The sequence below is a fragment of the Mesoplodon mirus genome (assembly GCF_964341445.2).
Source record: "Mesoplodon mirus genome assembly, chromosome: 8".
Taxonomy (NCBI): domain Eukaryota; kingdom Metazoa; phylum Chordata; class Mammalia; order Artiodactyla; family Ziphiidae; genus Mesoplodon; species Mesoplodon mirus.
This window is the reverse complement of record NC_138984.1, coordinates 6,939,422-6,957,982: the sequence shown is the minus strand read 5'-3', so window position 1 is coordinate 6,957,982 and position 18,561 is coordinate 6,939,422. Positions and strand designations below refer to the sequence as shown.

Here is an 18,561-nt window from a genome sequence, read left to right as displayed (position 1 = left end):
TGGCTTATTATAGGATATTGAATATCGTTCCCTGTGCTATTCAGTAGGACCTTGCTGTTTATCCATTTTATATATAGTATCAATAGTTTACATCTGCTAATCCCAAACTCCTAATTTATCCCTCCCCCACCCCTTTTCCCCTTTGGTAAGCATAAGTTTGTTTCCTATGTGAGTCTATTGCTGTTTTGTAAATAAGTTCATTTGTATCACCTTTTAGATTCCACATATAAGTTATAAGTGATATCATATGATATTTGTCTCTGACTTCACTCAGTATGATAATCTCTAGGTCCATCCTTGTTGCTGCAAATGGCATTATTTCTTTTTTCATGGCTGAGTAGTATTCCACTGTGCATGTATACCACATCTTTATCCATTCGTCTGTCGACGGCCATTTAAGTTGCTTCCATGTCCTGGCTATTGTAAACAGTGCTGCTATGAACATTGTGGTGCATGTATCTTTTCGAATTAGCGTTTTCTCCGGATATATGCCCAGGAGTGGGACTGCTGGATCATATGGCAACTCTACTTTTAGTTTTTTTAAGGAACCTCCATACTGTTTTCCCTAGCAGCTGCACCAATTTACATTCCCACCAACAGTGGAGGAGGGTTCTCTTTTCTTCCTTGTGGACACCTTTTATTTTCCTTTGGCTACATTTGTTATTCTTTTGGGTCGTCTCTTTAGGGTAAGTTCCCCGTGTTTGCTGGCTAAAGGGTATACATATGTTTGTGGTTGTTGGTGCTCGGTATCCAACTGATGGCTGTGAAGGCTCCGTCTTACCTTGTGGACCTTGCCACATCCCAGTGTACAGGTTTCCCCAGATCCTTGCTGGCACTGGGTATCCTTTGCTTCTACTTTTGTTCATTTCATGTCTGTGAGAGAGTCCCTTACTGATGCCTTAATTTGCATTTTTGATGGCTCAGCAGACTGAACTAGTTTCCATGTACTGAAATCAACCATCTACGCTTCTTTTTTGTGGAAAATGTCTGTGGGGTTATCTGCCCATTTATCTGCTGGAGATTTGATTTTGAGGAGTTCAGATAAAATACCCTCTGTGTGAAGCTGGCTGCAACTAATGTTCCCACTCAGTCCTCTTTCCATTTTTGTTTTTTCTCTGTGCAGAAGTTTTAAGCTTTTCTATCCTATCTGTCAGTTTTGTTTTGTCATTTCTCACACTGCTTCAAAACTTGAGAAGTTATTCCTTCCAGCAATCAGATTCGTATTTAATTCTGGTTTTCTGCTGGATTTTCTATGATTTACTTTATTTTATATCCACTAATCTGCGTGGAGTTCATTTTGCTGTAAGGTTTGAGATGTTGTCCTCAAATTGCTGAGGAGTTGTTCTGAAAGTTTTGTTCCATAATCCCTGCCTTAGCCATTGTCGCAAAGGATCATCTCTGGGCGGGAGAGCTAAATCTCCAGGCCAAATGCATGGTGTTTTTCCGGTGAAATGGCAGGGCTGGGTTGGGGGGACCGGTGTCTTGACACGACTACTGTTTCCCCACCTCCCCAGGCGAGGGCTGCATTGCTCTACGGTTAGAGGCCACGGAAACTCAGCTCCCCATCTACACGCCTCTCACCCACCACGGAGAGATGATGGGTCACTTCCGGGGAGAGATTAAGCTGCAGACCTCCCAAGGCAAGAAGAGGGAGAAGCTCTATGGTAAGTAGGCACGACCCCTCCCCTGCTCCCTCTTCAGTGCTGCTGGGTTGGGGACAGGAACAGAATCGTCTCTCTGCTGTGGCCTCAGACAGAAATGCAGCATCGGAGGGGATCTCAGAGGCAATCTGGCCCAACCCTTAGCAGGTTCGAGAATTTCCCTACAGAACCACACCACCTCACAGCCACAGTCACCCTTGCCTGGCCCCAATCTTTCTTCCTTTTCACACAGGCAAGAGGTCATTATTTTCCTTCTCCTCTTTGCTTTACTTCTTGCTCCAAAGCACTCAAATAACAATGCCTAAAATGCGTTGGGCTTTAATTTTCTACTTGATCTATGAAATGATCAACTTATAAACGTTGTCTCATGTATCTCTCACCATAGCCCTGAGAGCCAGGTGCCACCCTTGTTCAGTAGATCAGGAAACTGAGGCACAGAGAGGTTAAGTGACTGGCTGAAGGTCACACACCGAGTAAGTGGCTGGCCCAAGGGGAAGGTGCAGGTTCACTCACGTAAATTCGTAAACAGTGAGACGGCAAGATGTGGGACGGTCTGACACCCCCGGTTCGTGGGAAGGCCCTGGGCCATCACAGGTGCTGCCTCCCTTGGATGGGGCTCCTCCTTCTGCCCTCTGGGAGCTCCTTTCTCTAGCAGGATCTAGACCTGAGGGGGACTTGGCACCCCTGCAACCATAGCCAGAGTCAGATATGAAGATGGGGTCCCAGTTCCCCATGAAGCTCATGAACAGGTTGGCTTTGGGCACCAAATGCTCTTGTGTTTCTTTTATTCAGATCTGCCAAGAAATATTTGTCTGTTTTATCCCTTGCTGACACCAACAAGTTGGAAATGTTTCATGAAATGACAACTCTGGGTCACACATGCCAACTCTCCTCCCTCTGGAGCCATGCAGGCATAACTAATCCATCACCGAACTCACACAAGGTCTCAGAATCTGCCCCCAGGCAGCCATTATTCACTTTCCAGCTTCCGCTTGCCAGGGGAAACCTCTCTGCCATCCTGGCCCAAACCCTGGGAGCTGGGCCCTTGCACGCTCTCACATGCTCTTTCCTGGCCCTTTTCTTGCAGACTTTGTGAAGACAGAGCGGGATGAGTCCAGTGCACCCAAGTCCCTGAAGAGCCTCACCAGCCAGGACCCCATGAAGCAGTGGGAACCTGCCAACAGGTAGAGCGAGGGCGGGGGTGGGGGGGGCAGGTTGCCAGGGCTTCACTGCAAGCTAGTGTGGCTTTGCAGACCCAGGACTGGGAGTGGGGAACTGGAGCAGAGAGAAAGCAAGGACCCAGAGGGAAAGAAAGCACTGGCCACGAAAGGCCTGTCATGCTTCCAGCTCCGAGGCTTCTAACCACAAACCCCTGGTGTGACTGCAACAAGGCCAGGGAGGCTGTTCTGTGCTGCAGAGTTCAGTTCAGTTCAACAAACACTGGCTGAGCACTTCCAGGTGTCAGGTTCTAGAGAAACCAAGGCAAATTAGGTGCAGCCCCTGCCTTAGGAAGGTACATCCTACTAGGAAGATGCCCAGTCCCGGAGGCAGCAGCCCCAGAGATGGTCGCCTGGAACAGCTGCGGTATTTCCTGAGGACCGGGGACATCAGCAGCCATGGCTCCAGGGCTAAAAGCCCCACCCTGTGACCAAGGCAGAAAAGCATTGGGGGGAAGTGCGTGCAGGCTGCTCTTGGCAGAGACTGGGCTGGGAAGAATCTGGACATCAAAGTCTGTATTACGAGGGGGACAGAAGTCCCCGAAGAGCAGGGTCACCACAGCTCACGGATACTGTCTCGAGTTCAAGCCAGTGAGGTTTGTCATGGCATCCGTGCCAGCTTACCTGCCAAGGGGGCAAAGCTGTGCCAGGTAGCCGAGTGAAATCCCAAAAGCCACCGCCGAGCCTAGCTTATTCCTCTCCTCCTTTCAGCCCCCACTACCTGTCCCTCCAGCCCTCGCCCACCCCAGCCCCCTACCCCGTGCACAGCAACTCCCACCCCCCTCCAGCCTCTGATGGTAGCCCTAGGCATGAAACTATCGCTTTCAATCTTTTTCACCTACTACAATCCCCTCGATGAAAGCACTGCAGCTCTCAAATGTCTGCTTGACCCCAGAATCAGGATCAGGGTAGGTCAACAAAGTATTTTCCATTGGACCAGCATTAGAGTTAACACTTACTTCTGAAGCAGGCTCGATGGATGGGAGTGGGATGTGCTCAGAACCAGGCTGGCTGAGCAGATGGGAGCTGGGGAGCGTGTGTGACAACCTATATATGCAGAACTCTACTTTCTAGTTAGTTCTCCGGAGAGCGCCGTCTTACAAGGAAGGACGACACTCCTGTCACCAAGAGGCAGCACAGTGTGTGTCTCAGGGTCACCTCACCAGGTCTGGCCAGCCCCTCGACAGCTGTCAGCTGACTCCCCCACAGTCGAGGCTGCAGCCTTGACCTCTGTGACCTCCATGCTCATCCTTCCAAACACCCGCATGGCTGTCTCCATCCTGATGCCTCACAGACGTGCAAGCTGGCTGTCCCAGATAGAACTCTCCATTTACCAGCAACAACCTACCACCAACAACAACCCCCATAGTCACTCAGCCCTGCCGGCCATGCCAGCCTCTCATTCCATTCTGCCCACTTGCTCACAGGCCTTCAGACTGTTGCTGGGACAGGTCAACCCCTCGTACCGCAGGGCCTTTGCACTTACTGCTTCTCCCCTCCCTCCCTTCTCAGAGAGGCCCTCACTGGCCACCCTACGCCCAGGTGGTCCCAACCCTAGTCTATCTCTGCTCCTTTTGTTACTCTCAGTCAGACTTGAGCAGTGTATAAATATCTCGTCTCTCAGGCACGGAGCTTGTTTTGTTTGTCTCCCCATCATACGTTGGTTCCACGAGAACAGAGACTGTGGCTGTCTCATTTACAACCATATTTACTCCTATTGTTCCTGGTGTTACCAGGCACTCAGTAACTATTTTGTTGTATGAATAAATGAATGAATGAACGAATGAATGAATGAATCCACCACCCCAGAAGTGAAGGAGTTGAGGAGAGCCCGAGGGGGCATCAGAGGACACTCTCCTCAGGCTGGTGCTGACCTGGAGGAGCCCTGAGGTGTGACTTTGTGTGTCTCCGCCGCAGGGTCCCTCCATGCGGTGGCTCCAGCATCGCTGAAATCATCAACCCCAACTACATGGGCGTGGGGGCCTTCGGGCACATGAAGCAGACCGTGTCCCCCGATCAGCAACCCACCACCTGGAGCTACGACCAGCCGCTCAAGGACTCCTGCCTGGGGCCTGGAAGGGGGGAGAGCCCTCCGACACCACCCTCCCAACCGCCCTTATCACCCAAGAAGTTTTCATCATCAACAGCAACACGGGGCCCCTGCCTCAGGACGCAGGAGCCAAGGTGAGCATCGTCTTCACCAAGGCCTCTCCCTTCCCTAGGTTTTCACTACCAGGAAATCTGGCCCTAGAATAGAAGCTACGTGAGAGCAGCGATGTGCGTCCACTTTGGTCACTGACTCATCCCCGGGGCCTAGAACACAGTAGGCTCTCGAGAAATGCTTGTAGAATCTCCGATTCTTAGCCTATTGGTGTAAACCTGAAAGGTTTTTTAAAAACAGGATTTAAAAAGTTTAAATATAGTGCCTGAGAAAAACACACTCCTGTAAAAACGACCTTCGTTGAAAAATACATTTCTGTAAGTAGTGAACCCTCGTCAACCTCCCACTCCCTGGAGGGCCCTGCGAACAGAGGTGGGAATTTCCACGTAGGAATGCGTCCCTCCCCGGCTCCGAGTTCCCCTCTCTCTTCTTAACCACGAGGGTTCCTGTTCCCGTGTGCAACTCTCCTGTCTCTCCTGTTGAGGCCAATTTGAAAAACCAGCAGCTGGGACCAGGAATTCCGAAGGGGAGGAGAACAGCCAGCCTGCAGAGGGAGGGGGTTTGGCTATGAAACTTCGGGAAAAACCCAGCGGTTAGAGAGAGCTGACCTGCATCGAGAACTGGTCCAGGCATCACGTGCCTGGAGGCCCGGAGCCAGGGAGGAACCCTCAGAGCCGCCGCCTTAACCAAGCAAACCCACGCATGCGCGCCTTGTGCAAACGCAGGATCGGGAGCCCCCCAAGTTTCTAGTAACCACACGGTGACAGCTGGAAATTAAAAGTGCAGACCTTAATTAACAACGATTGAAGAGGCACAAAATATCGTTCGCATCAGCTTCCTTTGGGGGCTGCCTGTACTGTTTATAATGACTTCAGGGCGCGGCTCTGGGCCTGTCTTCCCCTCTCTGAGGTCCCGTGTTCCCCATGGCATCTTCCATCGTGTATTAAGAGCCAGGGAACGGCATGTTGTCAAGCACTGTTCCCCTCATCTCCCGACACTTCCAACCCTCCCGCTCCTGGCCTGGCTGGAGTTTCCTCTGGATTGAAGGGCTGTTTACAATTCTCTTTCTTAAGCTTTTTCTCTTAAAAAAAAAAAAAAATACAACACTGGGCAGACAAATGGAAGGAGGAAGGGATGGAGCGAAGGAGGGGGCTGGGACAGGACAGGGCTTGCCCCCGAGCTCAGCCTTGTCTATCTCTGTACCTCTAGTTTTCACAATTGGTTGATAATATTGTGGACCCTGGTCTTTCCGTAAGAAACCTGGGGGAAGGAGAAGCAGCCTCAGTTTCCTCTCCTGGAAAAATGAGGACAAAAGCCACGTATGGCGGGTCCTGCGGCACCTCCTTGGCAAAGGTCACCTCTTTGGCGACCCCAGGAAACAGAGCTGTAAACAACTACAAAGAACAAGGGGACTGTTTAAGTGAAATGTTTTAAGTTCCCAAAGTCAATGTCTCTTTGTGCCCTCCTAACTGGAACACAGCATATAGCTGGGAACAAGGTGGAGAGCTGTTCTCTCCGGTTTCACGGGTGACAGCTTCAGAATGGGGACATCTGTGTAGGCCAGGGCCCAGGCTGGGCTCTAAGCTCACTTCTCAGCAAGGAGATGATTAGAGGCAAGAAGCTGGCAGCTCCCACGCCTGCCTGCCACCCTCTTTGCTGCTCTTGACCCCACACTGGGCCTGAGAGAAGGCTGTGGAAGTGGGGGTATCACCAGTCCTCCTAGCACTGCCCCATAAAAAAGTAAGGGACCAGCTGTCCCAGTTTGCCCAAGACTGTCTCCTTTTTTGCACTAAGAATCCCTCATCCAGGAAACCCCTGAATTCTGGGAAAACTGGGACGACTGGTCACCCTGGACCTAAGTCATATGGTTAGAAAGAAGGCTCTTCTCAGACCCTGCTCGGCGCTTCACTCCTTTAGAAAACAGCCGACTCCGGAATCTGAGGAGTGAAATCATTGTGGCACAGGAATCAACTCCGTGCCCTGGGGATGGGTTCACTCACTCCACAGCCGTGGCTGCTATGGGAGCTGGTTTCTTTTCACCTTTGGTCAGGGAAATAAGACTTTTCTCCTCGCCCCCGCCAAGCCTTCCCCTCTCCGACAGTGACAGGAGCCCCCTCCTCGAGGGAAGACTTGCCTTGCCCCATTTCCTGCTCTTTTCCCAGGGCAGCGAGCTTTGCAATCACCAAAATGCTTGCACCCGGGGTCCTCTTCCTGGCCCTGGCCCTAATTCTCTGAGGCGAGACCTCTCCTATCTCCTCACTGAGCATGGGCTTCAGGTGGCAGGCCACGCAGTTTTCTTTTCTCCTTCTTGCCTCTTCATCAGAAACTTCTGGTCGGTGCCCTTTTCATCCTCCTGGCCCTTGCTCCCTGTGCTAACTCATAGCAAAGGTCTTTGAGGATCCACAGGGGGTGAAGAGGATGGCCCATGGTGGGGGGCAGACTTCCAAAGTCTTTGTTCAAGGCCCCAACATTTCTGGTTATATAACTGCTTCCAGGTCTTTCCAAAGAGTAATGAGCAAAAGACCAAGTCTACATGTCCCTGAGGCTAGCCTCCCCGACACCCCACATCATCTTGTCTCATTGGCACCTGTGCAAGGATGACACCTTGCCTCTGTCCCCTGCCCACGCCTCCTCCCCAAAGAGTCCATTAGCCGTGGCTGTTTGGCAACTTTTGAGCAGTGTTTCAGCACACGCTCCATCAGTACGAGGCGTCACGGCCTGAACAGTTCAGTGCGTTTTCCAAGGGACCCACATTTTTTTCTCAAGAGCTTCCTTATTTTGCAGAAAGCAGAACCCAGAACACTCCCCCTGGGAAATTATGCCGTTGGCCAGAAAGTAAAATGTGTTCCCATTCCTAGTTCTCATAATTCGCTCAGCAGGAAATCACCTCCAGCAAGAGCAGTAATAAACCAGGAAACAGACAAACAAAGGAAGCTCTCACCTACCTTGGGGACAGCATGGAGCTCCTTCTCTGTCCATAAGTCAAACAGGCCAATTTTCTTGCTGCTGGCTTGTTTCCTGATGCGTGTCTCCAGGTTGCTTCTGATTTTCAACATAAATGCTGTCCGTTTTTTCCTTCTCCCTCTGAGTGAGGACACAAAGGAAAGCACACTCACCAGGCGCTCTCCGGGGAGAGGACTTTACGCAGAGGAAAGAATGCTGTGTTCATAGGGAATGTTGGTCCTCTGAGCACAGATTTCGTCTGGTTCACAGCCGCGTCCTGCACCTGGGGCAGCGTCGCACACTTGGGGGCCTCCTACACGGCTGTTAAATGGAGCTCCTTGACCTGGGACCCTCGATAAGCACAAGGCTTCTGTTCCCCTGAGGGTCAGAGGAGAATTCGCTGAAGACACAGAGGAGAGGCTGCAGGATTCTTGGGGGAAGCCAGGGGGGGAGGTCTGTTAGCAGCAGGGATGGGGGCGCCGGCTGTGGAGGGCAGGCCGCTCCGATGAGGATGAAGCAGGTGGTTTTGGATTGGGGTGCCATATAAGCCCCCCTCATCCCTTCAGTGAAGTCCCCCTTGCTCACCGATGCTCTGGTGTGCACAGTTTCTATGGTGGAAAATGTCCAAGGCCAAGAGCTGAGGTTACCTATGAGATCATCAACATAGGAGTAACAGTTCCTTCTCCTGCCTTTTTTTTTTTTGCGGTACGCGGGCCTCTCACTGTCGTGGCCTCTCCCGTTTTGGAGCACAGGCTCGGGACGCGCAAGCTCCGCTCACGGGCCCAGCCGCTCCGCGGCGGCATATGGGATCCTCCCGGACCGGGGCACGAACCCGTGTCCCCTGCATCGGAAGGCGGACTCCCAACCACTGCGCCACCAGGGAAGTCCATCTCCTGGCTTTAAAAAAAAAAAGTTTTCTTGGGCTTCCCTGGTGGCGCAGTGGTTGAGAGTCCGCCTGCCGATTCAGGAGACGCAGGTTCGTGCCCCACATGCCATGGAGCGACAGGGCCCGTGAGCCATGGCCACTGAGCCTGCGCATCCAGAGCCTGTTCTCCGCAACGGGAGAGGCCACAGCAGTGAGAGGCCCACGTACCGCAATAAATAAATAAAAGTTTTCTTTTTAATCACGGTGGAAGTCACATAACATAAAATTAAGCACAGCATGTTTCAAGTGAACGACTCGGTGGCGTTGAGTACACTCACAATGCTGTGCAACCACCACGGCCATCTAGTTTCTTTATCACCCCCATAGAAACCCCACATGCATTAAGCAGTCATTCCCCACGTGTGTTTCTTCCCTGTGCATCCTCTTTCCCACGCTCCAGGCCCGGCGATGTGGGGAAGAGCGCGGGGGAACCTTTGCCTCCGGAGGACCCGCAGCTGACCAAGCCCGAGATGTTTGAGAACCCGCTGTACGGGTCTGTGAGTGCTTTCCCTAAGCCGGCTCCCAGGAAGGAGCAGGAATCCCCCAAGATGCTGAGGAAGGAGCCCCCGCCCTGCCCGGACCCGGGAATCTTGTCGCCCAGCATCCTGCTCTCCAAAGCCCAGGAGGCCGAGGGCAGCAAGGGGACGGGCAAGCCTGCACCCGCGCCCGCGCCCGCGCCCTTCCTCAGCCCCACGCCCCGGCTCCGCTCCTTCACCTGCTCGTCCTCCACCGCCGAGGGCCGCCCACCGGGTGGGGACAAGGGAAGCCCAGGGAAGCCCAAGGCCCCCGCCGGCTCGCAGGTCCCGGTGCCGGCCAAGAGGCCCATCAAGCCTTCCAGGTCAGAACTCAGCCAGCAGGCCCCGGCGCAGCGGCCACCCCTCCCGGTCAAGAGCCCGGCCGTCCTGCACCTGCAGCACTCCAGGGGCCGTGACTACCGTGACGACGCCGAGCTCCCCCACCTCGCCAAGCACCGGCCCGAGGACGCGCCGCCCGGCCGGGCCGCCATGCAGGTGCGCTCGGGGCGCAGCGCGCCGGGGAGCGGGTGCGCAGGCGCGGGCATGTGATACAGGTGCACGTGGGTGTGCGAGCACGTGAGTGATACCACCGCCGTGGCCAGGAGTGCGCTCAGGTGCACATGAACGGGTAGTGCATGCGTGTGCACGTGTGTGATACAGCCCACCATGCCTAGGAGTGTGCTCGGGTGCACGTGGGCTCTCATCCATGTGCCTGAGTGTGCATGTGCATGTGCGTGGTACAATGACCTGGCCCAGGAGCGGGTTCCGAGAAACGGTGTTCTGGGAACTGAGTATGAGAAAGGAGGTAGAGACAGAATTTGAACCCAGCCTGTCCCCAGAGTCGCTACTCCTACATTGAAAGGGTTAAAGGAGGGCCTGGGGGTAAACTCTGAGTCCTCTATGTCAGGCCCATAGGAATAAGGCTTCATAGATACAAAAAGAGCCCAGATCATTTATATCACGTTATCATCATTAGTATTAGTACTTAAAATTTTTCCAGTATTTTAGGGACTTCAGACTCAGTGTCCCCTTCCTTCCTATAGAATAAGATTTCTGGGCTTCCCTGGTGGCGCAGTGGTTGAGAGTCTGCCTGCTAATGCAGCGGACACGGGTTCAAGCCCTGGTCTGGGAAGATCCCACGTGCCGCGGGGCAGCTGGGCCCGTGAGCCACAACTACTGAGCCCGCGTGTCTGGAGCCTGTGCTCCGCAACAAGAGAGGCCGCGACAGTGAGAGGCCCGCGCACCGCGATGAAGAGTGGCCCCCGCTTGCCACAACTAGAGAAAGCCCTCGCGCACAAACGAAGACCCAACACAGCCAAAGATTTTTAATTAATTAATTAATTAATTCAAAGAAGGCTCAACGTTAAAAAAAAAAGATTTCTTTTTGAGCAAAACTAATAGTGGTTAAGAACAGATTCTGGAGCCACACTGTCCTGGGTTTGAATCCCAGCTGTCCCACTTTCTGGCTGTGTGCCTTGAGCCTCAGTTTACTCATCTGTAGAAAAGGGGGCAATCAGTGGAACCTGCCTCACAGGTTTACAGGGAGGATTAAATGTTATTATATATCATTACTATATGCTACAACTTATGTGTAAAAGGTATGTATCATCCATTGCATATTATTTCATATGTATTATATATTGCTCCGTGTGCATATAATATATGTGCACCTCTATTAGAACGCGTGTAAGTACTTAGAACAGCGTGTTGGCCCCCTTCAGCACTAGGTTACCACTAAGCCTGCCCTAGCCCAGGGCATGCAAGGACATGGGGACCTTTAGTTAAATCTGGCCTGGAGAGAATGCAGAGCTGACAGTCTTCTGTTTTTGTCCCACAGTGAAGCCCCTGGTGAGCTGCCAGCAAGATGGGAGCCCAAAGGAGCAGCACGAAGCTGCTGGGACCCTCTCCCAGGACCCCTGTTCGCTCCTCCTACCCAGCTTCCTACGCAGGGCTTCATCTTTTTCAGGAGAGGGTCTAGCTTCTGTGTGGTCAGCAAGGTGCACTGGCTGTGAAGCTTGACACCCAGCACTGAAGTTGGAAGGAAAAAGCCACCTGATGGGCACCAAACAACCCGCACACCTGGGCCCCCAGCTTGATCTTGGTACTTGGGACCCAAGAGCCTTGTTCCGGCTGCCGTTTTGAAGAAAGGAACTAAAGTGCTGATTTGCGGGTAGAGATATAAATAATAATAATAATAATATTAATAATAATAATGGCTACATGTAGGGAGCACTCAGCACCTGCCAGGTACTGTGCTAAGTGCTTTATGAACATTATGAGTTGAGTCTTTAGCCAACTAAAACCACGTTCCCAGACCCCTCGGTTCAAAACAGTGTGTCCTGAGTGGTTTGGACAAAGCATTAAAAATTAAGGCTAGTGCCCTCCTGTTGTGAGACAGCGCCTGGCCTTTAGGGAGCTCTGAGGAATGAGTGGTTAATTTAGGGTACAGTGAACCTGGCCTTGTCTAGCTTCAGTGATGCAAACTGCTTTAGCTAAAGCTGCCGGGGTCCGGCAGAGTCGGCGTGGAGAACAGGGATCTCTGGGTCATCCTAGTTCTTTAGTTGGAAGAAGAAAGAATACCAGCTCCTACTCTCCGGTGAAGAGATCTGGCTTCAGCCTGGACTGGCGATGCCCAGGCTCGTGCCAGGTCCCCCATGCCCTCCTGCAGGTGGGCAGACACCACCAGGCCACGGAATGAGCCACACCCCGAGCCTTATCTCATCGTGCTAATAGAAGAGTCTATGCTGTTCGTTAGTTGCTCCAGAAAGCCAGCTTTCCCACCTGGCTGCCGGCGAGGGCGGGCCTCTTGGTGCCTGGCTCTCAAAGCAGTGCAGCCTTTTCTTTCCGAACTCTGTGGCTTTTGGCCCTGCTTCCTTGGTTACTAGGAGACTGGATTGGTGACGCTTGTTCTTGTGTTGCTTTTTGACATAATGAAATTAATGTAGGAAACCAAATCCAGAAGTGTGTGTGAGTTCAGGAGGATGGGTGTGCACCCCACATCCCCATGTGTGTCAGTCTGCGTGACCAATAAATTGTGCCTTTCTCACCTCCCACCTGCGTGGCATTTTTTCCTGACATTCAGCCACAGACATGCTTCTAGGCTGTCAGGGCTGCAGAGCGGGAGCCCAGGGAGGGGAGGATATCGAGGTTCACGGTAGAGATGGGCCAGCATTGTCCTGACCAGAGGGGACACGGTAGAAAGAGTGTGAAGTTGGGCGTGGACCAGGAACAGTGGGAGACATCACACATCTCCGTGGGACTCCAGGCACACCCTGCAGCCACCAGACTTCCATTAGCATTGTCCCATTGCCACCACTGCCTGCTATCCTGCAGCCACAAGGTCCTCCTGGCTTTTGTTGAGCTCCAGAGACAGTAAGCACATTTAAACAATCGCCAGGTGGTGGGCCTCCAGACCCCCACGTTCGGGGCAGCTTGCACTGCTTATGGATCAGGGGGCAGCACCCAGCCCAGAGGGCCAGTGTGGGTGCTGCCTGGCCCTCCTTCCAGGCTGCCTTGGTCTGGGCTGCTGTCCCCACCACCTCAGGCTACTCGGCCTCTGCTCCTGTTCACAGATACCAGGCCTGGACTCCAGGCAGAGCCTGAGACAGTGGTGTTCTTGGCAGCCACGGAGCAAACCATTCACTGCGCTTCAATGATAGCGCGTGGAGACCGGCCGGGGCGGGGCTGAAATCCCAGCGCAACCGAGGCTCCTCATCCACTCAGGTGGGACACCCTCACCCTGAAGGCTCACTTCCTGGTCCCTACATAGAACTTGACCTGAGTCCCCAGGAACCCGCCTTCTGACCCCATAGGCCAAGGGCCAAGGTGGAGGGGCAGCTGGAGATACCCAGACACCCTTTAGGCCAGCCCTTCCTACACCCGCCACCCCACAGCTGAGTTCAGGGCCACTGATGGCCATGGCACGTGGGGAATCCACCGCTGCCAGGGGGGGCTGGCGTGCTATGAGGGGCCTGCACCTCCCACCCCTACCTGGAATGGACATCCAGGCCCTCCTCGCCATTTCTGAGGGGTCCCAGGAGAAGCGAGTCCAGGAGCAGCAGTGCTCTTGAGTTCTGGCAGCCTGAGCAGGTACAGTGACCCCCTCGCCTCTCCCCCAAGCTCCAACGCCGGCTATGTCAGCACCAAGCAGGCTTGGACTGTAATGAGATGGACAACGGGGCCTACTGTGATGCCTGGAACTGGACGCTGGAAATTGTGAAACTTAAGACTTTTTCATCCTTGTCCTTTCAGCTGCTCAGCCCTGCACCCACCCTTCGAGGTCCCTGACCACGTTTCTCCCTGGGCTCTGGTCCACCACCATCTCTTGGGGCCAGATTTTTCCGCCGTGTCTGCTTTGCTCCCAATCCTGGGCCTCCCAAACACCCAATTCCCCTTCCAACAGCAGGATGAGAGGGGAACCCAGAAATCCCCACCTCTTTATCATCTAAGTAATTTATCTCTATTTTGTTTCTGCCTTTCTTCACCAAGCTCCCTAACCAAGGAGTTGAATTAATAAGATTTCCTCACAAAAGTGTCCCCTATCCCGACAGTGAATTCCGTGTTCCCTGAGGTTACAGAAGCTGCTGGAGTCACTTTTTTTTTAAGAAGCAAGATTTTCCTTCTTTGCATGACATGAAAGCTGGTTGAGAACAACAGATTTTTTGGCAACAGAAAGGCGTTGTTGTCCTGATGGCCTTTCCCTAATAGCAGCCCACGTTCAGCATCCCCCCTGCCGGCACAGCTGCTGCAGCTCCAAGCTGTCTGCCCAGGGACCAGGGTCAGGGGCAGCTGTGCCGCTCCTCCTTCCTGGGCTGTGATTCTTTTTCCACGCCATTTTTTCCACCCGATAGGAGGGAAATTAGTGAGTCATTCAGAAAAGCTCTCTCCCACAGCTACCTTCCCTACCCCAGCCTACAGGGTCTCTCTCTTCGCACGTCCTTAAAATAGTTTCTTTCTCTGGCAAACTAATTTCCATGGAGATCCAGCAATCTGAAGGCCTCCAAGCTTTCTGCAAGGCAGCAAGCCCCAGCTCGAAGCCTTCACTCTAGCAGAAAGAAACCCTTTATCATGCAAATGTCTGGTCTCAGCCCCACAGACACCTCACCACCACCACCCTACACCCTACCCCACCAGGTTCCTTCTTGGGAAAACTGCATTGTGCAGGGAACAAGCCGGCAGGTAGAGTCCGGGCAGGGACAGTCTTCTTTGTGGTCTGCACTGGTCAGCTCTTCTCGCTCAGATCCCAGCACCCAACCGCTGGCCCGGACTGGGAGTGATTTTACACCAGTGTATACAGCTTATGGTCTTCCCTCAACCCCATGCTGATGGCGTGTGCTGGGCTTTGGGGTCAGCACATTCATCAAGGGGGACCATGGCGGGGAGGGCTGGTATATCTTGGGCTGTGGCATCAGAAGGAATGGGGTTTAAATATCTTGTCTTTCATTTCCTAAAAATATGATTTTGTACCAGGCACTTAGCTTTTCTGAGCCTCAGTCTCCTCATCTATAGAATGGGGAGAAGGGAGCCTTCGGCATAGTGTGGTTGTACGGATTCGGTGGGCTCGGGTCTGTGCCTGGCCCATCATGGGTGTTCATTGAACCCCAGTCCCCTCCCTCTTCCTGGGAGACAAGACTGTGTGGGAGGGCCCCGTGGGGATTCTCCACACAGAGCAGGAGGAAAAGGTCCAGGCCGCAGTGAGGGAGGCGGCTGAGCTGAGCCTTCATGGACTGCAGGGATGTCCTGGAAGGAGGTCGGTAAAGGCCCCCCCCGTGTGGGCAAGAGTATCACTAACAAAGAAGGCCGGGAACCGAGGGGCAGGGCGAGCCTGGGCAATCCTTGAAGGCAAGAGACCTTGAGGCCAGATGGGCTAGTTGACGCCAGGGAGACTAGTTGCCCCCCAGCTAGGGGGCGCTAGTTAAGACCAGATGGACAAGTTGAGGCCAAGGGGACCAGTTGGGTCTCTTCAGCTACATAGACGGAGCTACTCCAAGAACGTGAACCAAGAGCAGTGGACCTGGGGACATGCAGGGAGCCCCTGAGCTGGCACCCGGCCGTACTCCACAGCAGTGCTGGCCGGTGCTCCCGGCCACTGGGACGAGCTGGCAGTCATCCCAGTCACCACACAGCAGCTCCGTGACCCACGCAGTCCTGGGCTGGTCTGACCCGGTGAGACTCGGCTCCGGCACGTCTGTTTCTCCCTCCATCGGCTTCTTCCCACTTCCCTAACCAAGTCGATGACTCACAGCCCATGCTTTACCCTGCAGGGACGCGACAGGTGACACGCAGCTGTTCACGTGTTTAGGAAGGTCAAGAGTGGGGTGAGGGACCCAGCGCAAGAGGTGAGAGGCGCTCACTCTCAGGTGCCCACCTGGACTGGCTCCACCTGAAACTTAGCGTGCCAGGGCCTTGCTTGCCTCCCCCAGCCCTGGTCTGCAGAGCAGGTGGAGAAGGGATCACTGGATGCCAGGCGGAGTGACAGGCAGCGACACGCCGACCGGCAGCTCTGGCAGGGCCCCTGGGAAGGAGGGGGGCTGGGCAGAGGGGCAGCCGGGAGAGGCCATCCTCTGCATTATGTGGAATTGGGTTTTAGCGCACGGGGTGTGAGTTGAATATTCATACCTAATTTTGAGCCTATCCCCAGAAATGGTTTGCCTCGCTTCAGTTATTTTAAAAGAGCGTTCAGTGTAGGCAGTGGCTGAGAGCACAGACTCTGGAACCGGACTGTCTAAATGTGCCAAAGTGTGCCAGTCTCTGTGCCAGGTCCTGAGGACCTGTGAGGAATAAGGAAATAGCCCCGGCTTCCAGAAGAGGCAAATGCACAGGCCAGAGGTTATATTGCCACGTGTGCGGACAACGGGTGTGTGGACAAAAGACCATGCAATGATTTCCTCCAGGGGTTGCTGGGAGAACTTGTTATGATTGAGTGTTTAGAATGATCGCCACCGTGGTGCTGAGGATCTTGGACTCTGGGGGACCCCCAGCCCCACTGCCAACCCACTGTACTTGCCGGCCCAAGTACTAAGTACTTGTCTAAGTACTCAGCCTGCATTGCCTCCTTTCTTCATGTGTACAAAGGAGAGAATAATAACATCAACCTCGTGGGGTCCTTGAGAGGAGGAGAAGACCTACGAGTGATAAAGAACCCTGGCTGCACGTCCACTCTCAGGAAATGCCACTTGTAATCAACGTGCTCATCTGACAAAACCACATAATTCTTCATGTTTCCGTCTCAGCCTCGGATGCTACAAAGGTCACAGATGTAGAAGCTGCTATGAGCCACTCAGAACTCCACCACTCCTGGCTTCTCAGGCCAGGTCCTGGCTCCAGATCCGACAAGCTGCATGGTGTTGGCCAGGTCACTTCTGCGAGTCACACCCAAGACACCTGGGACAGGAGAACCCAAGCCCTGGGCCTGGCAGGAGTGGCTCAAGCCACCAAGCCTGGCCTCGGCCCCAGTGCCCAGTGCCACAGAGGCTCCATCAGCACCAGTCTCCTTGCTCTTTTTCCTGGTCCTCCTATGTTTTTTTCCAATTTGTCACCGGGAATCTGTCCTGTCCAACCGTGGCTGGACTAGAACAGAGCAACAGCAGGCCTGGCACTAACAAGCCTCCGTTTGCAGGTTAACTCCTGGAGAAGCTAACCCTTCTGGAACTAAAAATCGAGAAAAGCGCTGCTCACCACAGGGCCAGGCTCTCGGCCTTAGCACCATTGACATTTGGGGCCGAATCGCCCTTTGTCAGGGGCTGTCTGTGCATTGCAGGATGTTAGCAGCACCCCGGCCTCTGCCCGCTAGATGCCAGTACGCCCCCCACACCAGACACTGCCAAATGCCCTCGGGGGAGGGGAAGGGGCAAATCACCCCCGGAGGTGAATAACTGCCATGCCATGCTTCCCCTGAGACTGTTTTTTTTGGGGAGATAAGAACACTAACACCAACCACTAAAAGCAGGAAACTAGGAGAAAGGACACGCCCCCAGCAACATTATAGATGCATCACTAGGCCAGTTGGTTCCTTCCATTTCAAGGGACAAAGATGTGGAGGTCACCTCAGGGGATGGGGTCTGTCACCAGGATACATGGGAGGGGAGGAAGTTGCACAGCCCTGCATCAGGGGAATAGGAGCAACAGCCCCTGAGCGGACAGGGTACAGAAGACCCTTGTGAGCCCAGCATCAGCCCTGGAGTCCCCTCCCTGATTGATGGACCAGTCTGCTGCTTTTTGCCTCTCCTTGGTCCACAGTCCTGGCCCTCACTTGGTATACCTGACTTTCAAAACATTCAGGGAGGCCAATTTAGGGTCAGCTAATCTCCATTAGCTGTCTTATGAGTTTGGGTTCCCCAGAAACAGACTCCTAGACAAAGCTTCAAGTGCAAGGGAAGTATTTGGGAGTAACTCCCAGAAGCACTAGAGAGGGAGTAGGGAATTGAGACTAGGAAGGGAAGGAAGCCAGCAAAGGATGCTCTCAGAGCCGGTAGCCACTGTGGCCAAATGGGGCTTAATCTGCGGGTGCCAGTGTGGAACACAAGCCTGTGTTATCCCATCCAAAGAGGAGAGAGCTGGGTGCCTTCACACCCTCTCTCATGAGCCACAGTTAAGGGCTGCCTCTGGGGGGTGTTAATTCCTCAGCCGATAATACAGCCTATGCAGCAAAGGCAATTCCGATGATCAGAGAGCTCTCTTAGGCCTGAAGAGCCACACACGGGCATGACGTGGGTGGGGTCCCAATGTGTCTCTTCGGCCACCTGATAGGATCAGTGCTACCGGACAGAGTTCTAGGACCATGCCAGCCCACTAGCACTGGCCTCTCCTACTTTTCTTCTGTGCTGAGATTCCTGAGTGCTCAGAAAAACGTCTCTGAAGAGATATTCAGTGTAAGTGTGTCCCAAACAGTACAATGAGAGACTGAATATACACACAGATAATGGTCAGACCATGTATAAAAGTAGATCTCTGACCCACAACCTGCAGCAACCTGCCCAGGAAACCAAGCCCTTATCTATAGTAACCAGGAAGGCAGCCCGCTGTAAGCCAGACTTGGGGGAAGTGAGACAGCTGTCTCTGCTGACAGTCCAGGAAGCCAAACAACAACTCCTGGCCCCAAACAGCCAGATTTTGATCACTAACAGCCAGCTTCCCAAAC

At 53.5% G+C, this 18,561-nt stretch overlaps 1 protein-coding gene across 1 annotated transcript in view; it reads left to right on the top strand.

Annotated features, from left to right (window-relative positions):
• Positions 1–12,473, top strand: part of INPP5D (inositol polyphosphate-5-phosphatase D) — a 134,537-nt gene extending 122,064 nt beyond the window's left edge. The window contains exons 23-27 of the mRNA XM_082630665.1: positions 1,515–1,664; positions 2,749–2,845; positions 4,796–5,062; positions 9,308–9,917; positions 11,260–12,473. Of these exons, the coding sequence (XP_082486791.1) occupies positions 1,515–1,664; positions 2,749–2,845; positions 4,796–5,062; positions 9,308–9,917; positions 11,260–11,262 (1,127 nt within the window). The 3' untranslated portion in view covers positions 11,263–12,473. The remainder of the gene's footprint in view (positions 1–1,514; positions 1,665–2,748; positions 2,846–4,795; positions 5,063–9,307; positions 9,918–11,259) is intronic.
• The last annotated feature ends 6,088 nt before the right edge of the window (positions 12,474–18,561 follow it).